The sequence below is a fragment of the Artibeus jamaicensis genome, unplaced genomic scaffold (genome assembly GCF_021234435.1).
Source record: "Artibeus jamaicensis isolate MK-2021 breed Jamaican fruit bat unplaced genomic scaffold, CSHL_Jam_final contig_519, whole genome shotgun sequence".
NCBI lineage: Eukaryota > Metazoa > Chordata > Mammalia > Chiroptera > Phyllostomidae > Artibeus > Artibeus jamaicensis.
In genome coordinates, this window is record NW_026521871.1 from 52,031,882 (window position 1) to 52,045,522 (window position 13,641).

A 13,641-nucleotide genomic window follows, 5' to 3' on the forward strand; every position below is an offset into this window, starting at 1 on the left:
GGCCGGTCAGAACACGCCCAGACATACTCACGGGGTCCGTCAACATGGCCCGGCAGTGGGACGCCAGGGCCAGGAAGGCCAGCAGGTTGAACAGAATCCCGTTGATGATGCTGTACACGTGGTCTCGGGACGGGATCAGCATGACAAAGAGGACCACGAACTCCGCGTAGAGGACCAGAAACCAGGTGACGATGGCGCAGGCGATGCCACAGCCGTCTCGGATGAACCACATGGCTCCCGCAGGACCGGGGTAGGGAGGCGGGACGCACTTCTCCGGCTGGAGGTACACTGGCTTCCGCTCAATGTCTCGGAAGTGGTGGGTCGGGATGAGCATCATAGGCTATTCTGTCCATACTGGCATCTGCAAGACAGAAGACCCAGGAACGTGGTGTTGTCATCAAGCAGACCTGACAAAGTGACCTTTCCAAAGCGAACCTCCTGCAGAAGCTCTGCCTGGACCCACGCTCATTTAAAATGTGAGCCCCCCCATAGCGCTAACTCAGACGTTGTGAAATGGGGCTGCCTCGCCCCAAGTGGGTCGGTCACACGACAGACAACAAAGGGGCGGCTTCAAAGGGCAGAGGCCTTGCCCAAGGTCAGCCAAGGTCAGCAGCGCACACACGCCCACCTAGAGGGGACTGGAACCAGGTCTCCTCGTCCACTAAGGATCTACGGCGGACACTATCTCAGTGGGTGTGTTCAAAGCAGGGCCTAAAAGGCAAGGGGCAGGGGCGCACCAGGCCCTCCGGGAAAACTGTCCTTGGCACGAACCCAGAGACCAATGTCGAGGCTCTGCAGGGTTCAGGGGATATGAAGGAGGGCAGTGGACAGCCAGGGCTCGCCTTAAGCTACGGCCATTAAGACATTCTACCTTGCTGCCTTGCAAGTGATAAAGGCAGAACAGCCACTAAGACAGGGACATTCTTGAAGTTTGCCAGGCTTGTTAGCCCCATGGCCAAAGCGGTTTCCATTCCAGGCCCAGAGACCGAGTCCTGGGATATGGTTGGCGGGGCACAGTGCGGGAATGCTGAAAACCGAGTCCGAAGACGTTCCCCGACCCCCTGGCCTGTGTCTCCCCGGCTGTGAGAACCACCCATCCAGCCCCTGTGCCCCCTGCACCGTCTTCGAGGGGCTGGCGTGTGGGGTCGGAGGTGCTTGTGATGCAGGGCACAGACTGTGCGCACACACTCTCTCCAGGAAGATCCCTTCCTGCAGGAACCAGCAGCGCCCGCAACGCGCTCTTTCCTCTGGCCACGGCAGCTCGGGTCCCGGAGACGGCAATGAAGTGGCGAAGGGCCAGTCGCCACAGTCCGGCCGTCCACAGCACGCTCTGCGAGACGCACGCGTGCCAACCTACCTCCTCTGTTTCTCCATCTCGAACTCTACGGCCTACTACTGGGCCACTGACCAGGTTTCTCAGTTAGAAACTACGATGGCTCAGGTTCACTTCCAGAGGTAGGTGCCCTGGGAAAGCCACTGTAGTCCCATCTACAGCACCATAGAGGCACCTCGGGCTTTGGAAAGCCCGAGTCACCTTGTGGTCACTCAAAAGCAGCACTGGCTCCGTGAACTCTTCTGCACCGAGGGCCATTCTGATGGTTGCAGAAGGTTGTCTCCACCCTTCTGCTCAACCTTCCTTTTCCCTCCACTGCCCTCAGTGGGGAGAGAGCGCCCTGACTGGTGTGGCTCAGTGGGTTGGACGTCGTCCTATAAACCAAAAGGTCGCCGGTTTGATTCCTGGTCGGGGCACAGGTCTGGGTTGTGAGCAAGGTCCCTGATCAGGGGCATGAGAGAGGCAACTGATCATTTCTCTTACACGTTGTTTCTCTCTTTCTCTCTCTTCCCCCTTCTCTCAAAATAAATACATAAATTCTTAAAAAAAAAAACCTTAAAGAGAGCATTTTGAGAGGCTACAGTACAGTCATGAAAAAGTAGGGTGCGTCTGGAGAGCTGCAAGGTGGGGCGGTAACTGCCACTCAAAGTGACAGACATTCTGGAGTCAAAGCTGCACACACGGATCATCAGGAAGGCTGGGCCCCTTCTCCCACGGGGCCCAGGGTCAGTGGTCCGAAGGCACCAGGCACTGTGTCCCTGCCCAGAGAAAAGGCACACTGACTCGACAAACACTCTGAGGCACTAACACTCACTGCACACCCGGTGAGGGGAGCTGGGGACACGAAGGCATGACTGTACAGAGTGACCAGCCAAGCAGAGCAAAAGCAGCCATTCCCCATGTCCACTGACCAGAGTCTTCTAACAAAGCAAACTCTGACTCCACAGGACAGTGGCAAACAGTGCTGCCAGGGGCAACCCAGAGGCACCCAAAGATGCAGGGACACCTTCTGAAGCGCCGAACAGGAGAGCGGCTCACAGACCAGGGACGTCTGGACCCTGACCTACGCCCAGTGAATTCTAAAATTCTAAACCCTGTGCAAGCAAAACCAAACAAACGAAAGGTGGATTGCCAGGAAACCCCCATGGCTCAAAAGCTGACCGAAGGCAGCTCAACGTTTCGCCCACCTGCAGAGGCGACCACGGTCTGGGTTTTCCTGCTGCCACACACACCGGCATGTACACCACCGATGTTCTCGAAATTACTACGTGAGCTGGAAATCAGCAAGGTTCCACTGGACTGCAGCTGTGCCTCTGGGCCACAGCCACAGAGGGCTCTGTCTGCTGCTGCATTACAATGGCAGCGTCGAGAAGTTCCCACGGAGACGTGTGGCCAGCCAGCGTGGCACCATGAAAAGTCTGCCAACCCGTGGCTGAGGCCACTGTTAGCTACCAAGTAGAGGGCGGGGCACAAGTAGACTCGTAGCTGTTGGTATGGAAAAGGACACAGTAACTAACTACATGAGCACATAGGAATACTCTGTTTTGGGTACTCACAACTGTAAACCCACTGGTACCCCATCCTGTAAATAACAGAGGTCCATCCGCCCCAACCCCCTTCCCCGCAGAACAGCACAGCATGACAGAGACGGCCAGTTTCCACACACATCAGCCCACCCACCCCGGTGGCAGCATGACCGCCTGTCACCTGCAGCCCGAGCATCATCTCCCCATGACCTGTGTGTTCCACGAAACCGCTCTCAATGGTGACAAATGGCGCAGTTTTCAGAAGTGGGGGCTCGCGGAACGTGAAGTCTCGGGCAACGCTCACGTTCAGGTGCTTGTGGTGACTGCACTGTGCTCACGGTACAGTCAGACCAGACGGGCGCGTGTTCTCGATCACAGAGAAGGCGGCGGCTCGACTGCACTGGAGTTGCAGTCCATACGCCTGCCTCTGCTGATGAACAGGCCCTTCCGTGCAAGCCAATCTCCAGGTAACTGGCTGCTTCCTGTCTTAAGTACAACACCCGTCCATTTCTTTGGAAGGATTAAGAGTCATTATCAGGAACAACAATTACTGGAGTGTGTTAGGTAACGATGTCCTCAGGCGTACACTCGCCCGTTCAGACCATTACGCCTGCGGCATCTCCTGCCTCCGGCTCTGTCTCCTTCCCCCACTCCTGTCTGTGCCCTTCCCATGCCTACAGTTACTGAGCCTGCCCACATACTCTCTACGTACTTCCCTAATTGGCTGCGGGCTGTAAAAGCAGGTAAAAGGAAGCCCCGTGGGACCCATCTGTAAAAGAAGGGGACTCGTTCTGGGCAGAGGCAGCAGGCCTTTGGGGACCAAGCGCCCGCTACGCACTCCCGCCGATCGGTTGCTGCTGGCTGGACGCCCCGTCTTTTCCTTAGCCCAGTGCCGGGCACCCAGCTGCCACTCATCACGTGTGTTCATCACAAGGATGCATGAGACACTCATGAGCACTGCGAGCCCAGGCCCAGTGAGGGGAGGCCTCGCTCGCTCACCCTGTGGCCACACTCTGGAAGGCGGAGGTGCACCAAGCAGACCATGAAGCTGGTGGACTGTGACTCTCACTCAGGAACCCAGAATGCGCCCCCTCGAACAATGTAGGACCACGGGGTGTGCGAGGAGCCCAGCTTTCCCACGCCCGTGCCCTGGTGAGTGAGAGCCCGAGACCAGCCGAGGGCACACTGGGCAGAGGCGGACTCCAGGCATTAAACGGACGGACGCCTTCCAACCCACACGTTCCAGTTTCAAAACAGTGGAAGTAGCTTTCCAGTAAGGGTTTGTTTCTTAAATTAGCAAAATGAAAATCTGAGAAATACTGGGGAAAAAACCCACCTTGAAACAAACCGTGCACATTCCCCTCACTCTGCCCCTAACAACAGAAGAGGCAGACGTTCCCCTCTGCTCCTTCCCCGTTCTGATTTGGGAGCAGGCCTCCTGGGGTGAGGGCCTCTTTGCCACTGACCCCTCCCCACGGAGCCCTTGCTCAGAACTGGCTGCTCAGGACTCTCGCTGGGGCAGACGCTGGAGGCTGGCGGTCCCAGAACCCACAATGCCACTCCTGCCAGCTGTACCCTCGGAGGGGTGGCCCCCTCCAGCTGCCCCCACCAGGCCCCTTCACCCCACTCTCCTGCCCTGTTTCCTCTCCACCGTGTGTCTTTACTTCAATTTGATTCAAAAAGGCATCTGCAGAGCAGGAAGGAACTGTGCAGGGGCCACGCGCAGTGAGCGCACGCTGCCTGCCCTGCCCGGGCCCTGCCAGTCCCCTCTCCCAGTCCCAGTCCGGTAAGACCAGTCTCACTTGCTTTTTCCTACCAACCTGCAAGTCCCATGGGTTCAGCTTGGCAGCCTGGTATCTGGCAGGAGCGCATGCCCAGTCAGTGTTCCTTGAGTGAATGGGTGTGTAAACCAGACAGACACGCCCCACACTGACCCTCACACACAGGTTTCTGAGGAGCAGCACAACAAACAGGGAGGCAATCTTTCCTCCCAAAACAAATAACCACACTCAATCCGGAAGTGAGATAAACAGCCTCTTTCAGGGCCAGGGCTCCAGAAGGGGCGGGGTCCCCGCGGGGCAGGGAGCCAGGTGCTGCGTGTGCACTGCTTGGCCAAGGACAAGGCAGGGAGTGGGCCTGGCAGGGAGAGTGAGGTGCTGGGGGGGGGGGGGGGTGCTGGATGGGCAGGCCTCCACGAAATATCTGCACAGAGACTGGCTCCATCAACGCAAAACCAGGTGCAGTCCTATTCCTCTGGCTTAGAGAACACGGACCACACAAATGCTCAAAAACAAAGCAGAACAGAAAAATAAAGGCCCGTCCTCACTGGGCCCTACTAGCAGGAACCACGTAGTTGAAACTCAATTTCCCTAACCCTTAGTGGATGGCCTGAGCATCCACTCAGAGAGGAGAGAGGAGGCCTGAGACACAGGCCGGCGCCCGCTCCAGCTGAACAGTCACCGAGCCCCTAAATTACTGCGCTAGACTGCTGGTGCGGGCTGGTCTGGCACCTCCTGGACGTGCCCAACGTGGGATTCTCGCCCAAACTGATTTTTACCGGTCAACTCAGTAAGTGACCACTTGAGAGGTTCACTGAAAGAGGGCAGCACCTTTTCTGATACTTCTTCCCCGATGCTCCAGTGACATTCGTCCTGACCAGTGTATCAACAACCTGTGGTTTACATCCTATAGTCTTCAAACTTTCAGAACTTCTGCCACGTCAAAGGAATAGACTTACAGCACCAAACCACAGGCCGGCCACACAACTTCAAAGGCGAATAAATGGGCCATGCCCTGGAAGCTTCAAAAATGAATCCGATCAAGTAGAAAATTCATAGATTTGGGCTACAATTACCTTAATTTAATTTGTATAAGAATCACGGGACTATACATTTTATACCCATTTTAGAGGATTCTCAGAAAAAGAAAGAATGAACCATGAATCACTATGTTTGAAATACTTCACTTAAAAAAAAAAGAACAAAGTAAAACAGAATGAGTCACTAAACTTTTTTCAAAAGGTGTGGTCCCGAGGGAAGGTGCCTCACCTTCTGCCCCACCCTCTGCCAGCCGCGGACGCTGCCCAGACGGGCACCTCCTCTGGGAGCTTTACGAGCAGGTCTACATGGTTTCTCCTCCTGCCGGCTGTCTCCGTCACACTTAACCTCCGACAGAGAACTCTGAAAAGTCCAGTAATGCACCCCAAGCCACTCTATGCCCATTCAAGCTCGCCGAGGGGACCAGGAAGTGGGAAGTTCAGTTTGCCTTCCTGCCTCGGAACTGGGCACCTTCTCATGAAGCGCAGCTGTGTGCACTCACAGACCCCCGACCCCGGGCTTCCTGTCGGGAAACCGGTCGGGATGCGGACAGGCGAGGCGTCCCCACACTTACCGCACCTGGCTACCACCTCCCAGCATTCTAGAACTATTAACAGGTGCCACAAACACTGGGGACCAGTAGGAGCCACCATCATGTGGGTGACACATTCTACTTGCCCTTTTTTGTGGGTGTGCTTTATTGTGTTGCAACGATGACACAAATTAATGAGACAACTTTAAAACAGGACCACACATAAGATTAACCAGTAAGAGATAATCACTGAGTCAGAAGTTAAGGGTGGGAAGGCACCTTAAAGACCTTGTAGTAGATTTCAGTCCAACTCTTGTTTTATGGAAGAGACGATCAAAGTCCATTTGAGATATGTCTAAAACTAATGTTTTAGACAGAACAGGCGGTGCGTCTGTGGGAGCGGGGATGGGCCCCACCATGAACCGCGTGCCTAGGAAGGCTGTGGGCTCACAAGCATCAGCCCGCAATCCTTGTAACAGCCCCGCTGGGCAGCTTTGGTTCGCTGTGTAGGCAGATGGAGAGAGGGGCAGAGGTTCTGGTTCACACTCTCGAGGTCACACAAAGGGAGGGCGTGGTAAGGCCAGGGTTCAAAGCCAGCTCTGCTGGTCGCCACAGACCACATCTGAGCATAGCTCATGGCTGCTGCTTCTCTCTCTCTTTCTCTTTTTGCAAGACAACGGGAGGAGGAATGACCAAGCAGGAACGGGAGTTCTACTTCTCACTCCCTCACACACACCTGAGGGCCCCAGGGAGAAGCCAGCTCACCTTGGCCCTGCCTTCATCTCTCAGCCGAGTGGGAAGGGCCAGCTCGCTAAGATGGGACTCTTTTAAGAACCCGGACTCTAAGCAGACTTCCCTTCCGCTAGCCCCTGGGGGCCTGTAATGCCCATTCTTCTGGACCATATTTCCACTGGGCTAGCTGACATCTTCCAAAGTCTGGTTCAGCCTGTTCTATAGATGGGTAAAAAGAAGTGAAGCTCCTGGAGTCAACTGGTCTTCCCAAAAATGTTTAGAGCGGTGGCGACCTCCCCTCCAGCTCTAACGACCGAATCCACTAGTTGCTTCCAGTGCCATCTCCTGCATTAACTCCTCCTTCCTGGGAGTATGCAGCCCAGCGGGGCATTTTTATGAAGGCAACGGCATATTACAGACGGACGGACGTGGCTGCCCAATCCGTGCTTGTCAAGGAGTGCAATACTGCCACAGAGTGGGGGCCCTCTGTGATCAGGGGCACGGTGCCATCGGACACTGGACTGCTTTCTGGCCTCCTCCGTCAGGGCAGCTTCCGAGACGGGCATTTGGCTTGGCGGCCGCCACCACATAGGGTTTGCTGAACGTCTACTGTCTGCCGGCCCCTGGGCTGGATGCCAGACACCTCATCCTGTCTGACCCTCGTGTCTACTCTACCTTACAGGTATAAACCCCGAGTTTCCCACCCCTTCTAGAGATGAAGGAAGCTGAGGCATGGAAAGGTCTGCCCAAGTTCACACTTCCAGGAAACAGCGAGACAGGATACACTCCCGTGCCTGCTCTCACTTTAGAGCCTACCTCTTGCACGATAACTAGCAAACAAAAGGGGAGGGAGTGTGGATGCTTCCTCCAGCAACCACGGGCTACTCACAGTTCGGCTCTCTCGCCTGCACGAGGTCGGGCAGGGAGGGAGACCCCGGCAGCCCTCGTGTGGCCACAGGCCTGAACCGATGCATTTTGTGCCCTGAGGTGGGGCCCTGGCTGAACCACCAGCCAAGGGTCACCCTAAGATTGTCCCTAAAATCTGCTTCTGCTAGGGAACACTTCATGTGAGGCCAGGCGCTAGTACACTGCTATTTCTGGGGCAAAGCCCACCCATGCCAGGCAGAGACCAACCGGCAAAGGTTTCCAGGTACGGGTGTTAAAAGTGGCACCTGACCCCACGACGCGCCATGGGCCAACATGCAGCCACTGGGACGTCACCCAGGCAAAAGCTTGGGGTTTGTTTTTTAGGGACTAAAAACAAAGCGCTTGGAGGAATCTGGAAGAAGAGCTAGAGATGAGAAAGAGAGAACCAGTTATTGTAACTGTACCAGGTTTGGAGGACGGACACTATCTGAACGAACAATGGATTGAAGGAGAAATTAAAGAGGAAGTTAAAAAGTTTCTTGAGACAAACTAGGATGGAAATGGCGCTATATCAGGACCTGTGGGACGCAGCACAAGCAGCTCTGAGAGAGCGGTTCATAGCAATAAACTACACCGAGCAGCAAAAAAGACCCCAAATCTTTGTTATTTAACCAAACTCTGTGCCTTCGGGAAATAGAAAGAGAACAAACTGAGCCCAAAGTTAGGAGAAGAAAGGAAATAATAAAAACTAGAGCAGAAATAAATAAAAATTAGAGCAAAAGTAACTAAGAGAACAAAAATAATAGGAAAGAAAAAATAATAGAAACAAACCAACTAAGAGTTGGTTCTTTGAAAAGATAAACAAAATTTTCAAACCCTTAGCTAGACCTAAGGAAAAAAGAGCAAGGACCCAGGTCAACAAAATCATAAATAAAAAAGGAGACACTATACAAATGCCAGAGAAACTCGAAAGGCCGTAAGGGGCTACCATGAACAACTGTATGCCAGCAAACCTCACGACCCAGAAGTGGGGACCTAAATGACACCTAACTCACAGGAAACAAAATCCAAAATAATCAGTGAGGCTATAGCGAACCAATCAGATTCTGTCCAGCAAAGGCAACCATTGGCAAAGAGAAAGGACAACCTATGGAATGGGAAAAAATATTCGTAAACCATATCTGCTAAGGGGTTAATAGCCAAAGTATATAAAAAACGCATACAACTCTATGGCAAACCTCCCCCCCCAAATAATGCAATTAAAAAATGGACAAGTGACCTTAATAGACATTTCTCCAAAGAAGATACAAGAAAGGCTAATATAATAGATACAGGAAAAGCTGCTCAGCCCCACTAGTCGTGAGGGAAAAGCAAATTGAAGCCACAATGAGGTAGCATCACCTCCCGCCTCTAGAATGGCCATGACCACAAGTAGAGGCAACAAGCGTCAGTGCGAAAAGAGAACCCTCGCACTCTGCCGGCAGGACTATAAACCGGTCCAGCCACTGTGACGAACAGTGTGGAAGATCCCCAGAAACTAAAAATAGAAACACCACGTGACAGAGCAGCATTACCTACAATGGCCGAGACATGACACCCGTGGGTGGATGAATGGAGTTGTGAGACACACACACACACCAAAAACCTAAAATGGAATATTATTCAGCCATAAAAATGAGGAAATCTTACTATTTGTAACAATAGAAATGGAACTTGAAGGCATTCTGCTAATTGAAGTAGGTCAGAGAAAGACAAACATCGTGTGATCTCACTTACATGTGGAATCTTAACAAAACAAACCCGAATGCTCAGAAAAGAGGTCAGACCTGCGGCCACCAGAGGTGGAGGGCAGGAGCGGGGGCAGCTGGAGGAGGGCGGTCAAAGGCACGAACTTCCGGCTCCGAGCAGGGCTGGGAGCGCACGGCCCCTCTGCAGTCGGCCTCGGCCCTGGCGACTCCCGCTACAGCACGCAGGGGGCTGTGAAGACAGTCCTTTCGGTTCTTGTCACAAAGAAGAAACTGTTTCCTTTCTCCCTTTCTCTGCTTTTTATTGTACGTAGAGGAGAACCTGGATGTCTCTGAACCTGTGGTGGTAATCAGCACACCACGCAGATACACCCAGCCATCAGGCTGTGCACCTTAAACTTGTGTAGTGATGTGTGCCAACTACTTCTTAGTACAACTGAAAAACATCGCCATTTCGCTTCCAGGCCTCTGCTGAGCCCGCTCATCCCAGGCACTGGAAGTGGCGATGCCAGAGCAGAGCCTTGGGTGGAACCTGGGCCCGAGGAAACTGGGCTTGGTGAGCTTGCGGGCCCACGGCCCTGCCAACGGGGCGCGGTGCTCTCTGGCGTCTGCCGGAGGGCTCTGCAGCCACGTGGGAGGCTGGTGCCAAACAGAATGAAGCCGGCCCGGAGTCAGGAGGCCAAAATGCTACTCCCAGTCCCCAGGGTCCTCAGCTCCATGACTTCGGGCAGCATGGTTACCCCCCCCCTCCCCCGCCAGGGCCTTGGCATCCTCACCTATGAAACCAGGGGGAAGACTGAGCTGACGGCTCGGGTCCCTGTCTCAGGGCCGAGGTTCTGATCCCTCCACTCTCTGGAACAAAGGGAACACATCCTTTGTTAATTCCTTGGACGTGTGTATGTTTATCAAAAGCTCCCCTTGACTTCCTCTCCCATTCTTTGTTACTATTGAACAAGGGATCATGAATAAGTGTCAGCCATTTTTCTGGGCATGTTCAGTTTTTTCAATCAAATATGCCATTTTGTTTTGTTCATTCATTTCTTTTTTTCCGAGTGGAAAAAACACTATCAAAATACATCACATACTATAAAGTGGTAAAAGAGAGAAGCCTTAAAATCCAAAGTTAAACGTGACTATTTTCAATGTCTAAATATTTGTGTATCTAGGATCTGTTCCAAGTTCTACAGCCTGGTGAGGCGGATGTTTGAGGGCGGAGTGAGGCTTGGAGAGGTTCACTGACTGGCTCAAACTCACAAAGCGAGTTCGTGGCAAAGTCTGGATCACTAGGATACCCAATAGTTTTTCTTTCTTCCTTTTTTTTTTGAGGTTTTATTTATTTATCTTCAGAGAGAGCGGAAGGAAAGGAGAAAGAGAGGGAGAGAAACATCAATGTGTGGTTACCTCTCACGTGGCCCCCACTGGGGCCCTGGCCCGCAACCCAGGCATGTGTCCTGACTGGAAACTGAACCAGTGACCCTTTGGTTTACAGCCCATGCTCGATCCACTGAGCTACACCAGCCAGGTCTTTCTTCCTTTTTTTAAAAAAAATTGTATTGATTCTTTTCCTTAGAGAGAGAGAAACATCGATTTGTTGTCACGCTTCTTTAGGGATTCCCTGGTTGATTCTTGTATGTGCCCTGACCAGGAATCAAACCCCAAACCCTGGTACATCAGATGACACTCTAACAACCGAGCTACCTGGCCAGGGCCCAACCGTATTTCCACCAGAGATCCTTATCTTCCCAAACAACCTGCCTTTCTAGATTCCCTGCTACTATTACCTGCCTAGAAATGTACACTTTGTACATAGCAAAGTTAAAACTTACTGCCACAGGATTGTACTTGTCCCACTGGGCTCATGTTCCTGAGGGAAAAGTCGACCCCACCCACAGGCTCTCCATCCCCACTGACCCTGCAGAGGAGATGCTGGTGTCTCAGGCCCTGAGAGAGTCCAGAGTCCGATCGCCAAGTCTCTGCACGCCAGGAAGACTACAGCTTGGAGGAGACTACAAAAAAGATGGCAGTTTCCTGGCGTTTCCTGGATGCATCCCTTTGTGTCTAGACATCTGCTCCCAAAGAGGAAGGCAAAGGAATGAAAAATGTGAAAACAGGAAGAAAGGCAAGGCGGCATGGGAGCAGCCTCTTTTCTTCTTCCCCGACAGGTCGCTATCCAGACATCACCCCATGTCTCCTTCGAGCTGTTACTTCCTACTGCCCTTGGGATGTGTGTGCGACATTAGTTCCAGATTTGCGAAGCAGGACATGTGACCCCCTTTCTCACAGGTGCCCTAGTCAAAGTCACAGGAAGCACTCTGCCCCCCTCTTCACCGTTGTGAAGACCCTTCAGCTAAATGAGAACAAGCTTTACCCAGGTATTCCTACCAATTCTTCTATCATTGTAATCAATCACAAGCTGTAATTTCTAGGGCAGCAAGACAGACATGACCTGCTGGCCAGACTGTGACAGGTTATTTACATGGAATATCCTTTAAGACACGGTGCAGACAGGACAAATGCAAAGCATTCGAAGGAAACAGATTTATTGGAAAAAACAAAACAAACAAGCAAAAAAAAAAACAGTAGCTCACGAAAACTTGGCTACCTCTTTTAAGACTGGGAATAACTTTTGCTCCTCTGCTGGGCTTGGAAGAGCTCCCTGCAACTCCAGTACCTCGGACTCGGCACTGCACGGAACCGCTTCCGTCCTGGCTGTCACCGCTTCCACGGAGGAAGGCTGGGTGGGACAGATCCACGCCATCTCTTCAAGGCTCTTGGTGCCGCCTGCTAGCGGCTAGCAGCCGCTCCTTACCTTTTTCTTGCCCTTGACGTCTAGCCTGTGCAATTAGCACCTTATTATAGGCTGGCGTCTGGTCTACTAATCATGAGTCTCAATTGAGCACTTTTATTGTCTTGTTGTACACTAGTTTCAGCGCCTGGGCTATCCAGGGGAAATAAATCCCGAATTCCTTCTAGGCAGGCGTGTGCTGATTCGTGTGCTGGTTCAATTTATCTCCTCAGGCCCCTGAGAACACTGGGGACTCACAGGCACGCAAACAAACACTTCCTGGCCATCTGAGACCTGCCGGACGTCTGTTCTGGTATGAGACATCCATCCCCATGCCTATCGACCCTCCAGACCAGGCCGCTGGCCCCTCTGCTGTCCAGAGCTCTCCTCAGCCTGTCTGCAACCTCTCCCCTTCTCTAAAAGGGCTAGTTAGACACAGGAATCTCCCATTAGCACCATGTTCTATATTCCTCTAAAAAAAGGATTCAAGGAAAGGAAGTTTACATTTGAACAGACTCCATGCTCTTGGAATGAAAGCTAACTATAACTTATAGGGCTGTTACCAACTCCGTTACACACACAGGCCTCCTTCACCGAATACTCTGGGGAGCAACATGGGGCCTCGAGGGGGGTTAGGTGCGCAACTATGGGAGCCAGGCTGCCTGGCCTCGCCTCCGGGCTCTGCCACTTCCTACCTGGGTCAAGGCAATGGACCTCTCTGTACCTCAGTTTCCCAGCCTGTGAAACAGAGCTAATAAATAGCACCTGTCTCATAGAGCTCTCATGAGAATGGAATCAGATCATCTCGGTAAAGCATTTTAGAGCAGTGCTCGGCACTTAATAAGCACTAGGTCAAGTTGGTGTTAAATAGAACTGATGGAGCGCAGGGATTTAGGGTAGACAGACCTACAAAACAGCATGCTCTCCAAAGAATCTGCCAGCGATGGAAAGGGGAGCTGGTTTAACAGAACGATGTGCCAGCCTCAGCTTCTTGGTTTTCTGGCTAACGTACATTCTTTAAATTGCTTCAGTGAACCCCCCCCCCAAAAAAAACCCTCTGAATTTATGAGCTTTAAAAATGTCCAGTGCATTATCACAGCAAATGGAGTGACAATGTCCTGGCCGCGCTGCAGTGGGACAATTAGTGCAGGTGTCACTGTTTTCGAAGAGAATGGAAGATGAACACTCAACTGTCTCCACCCCCCACGCCCGCTGAGCCCAACGTGTCAGTCACCATCCGTGACATTATTTAGCAAATAGTGCCAACCCTTCTCCATCGAGGAACCTTCAGGCCCTCGTTGAGCA

At 52.6% G+C, this 13,641-nt stretch overlaps 1 protein-coding gene across 2 annotated transcripts in view; it reads right to left on the reverse strand.

Annotated features, from left to right (window-relative positions):
- The window catches only part of ZDHHC3 (zinc finger DHHC-type palmitoyltransferase 3), a 40,363-nt gene that overhangs the window by 24,836 nt on the left and 1,886 nt on the right, over positions 1 to 13,641 (reverse strand). For both annotated transcript variants that reach the window (XM_037148275.2, XM_037148276.2), the window contains exon 2: positions 32 to 361. In XM_037148275.2, the coding sequence (XP_037004170.2) occupies positions 32 to 337 (306 nt within the window). In that variant the 5' untranslated portion in view covers positions 338 to 361. The remainder of the gene's footprint in view (positions 1 to 31; positions 362 to 13,641) is intronic.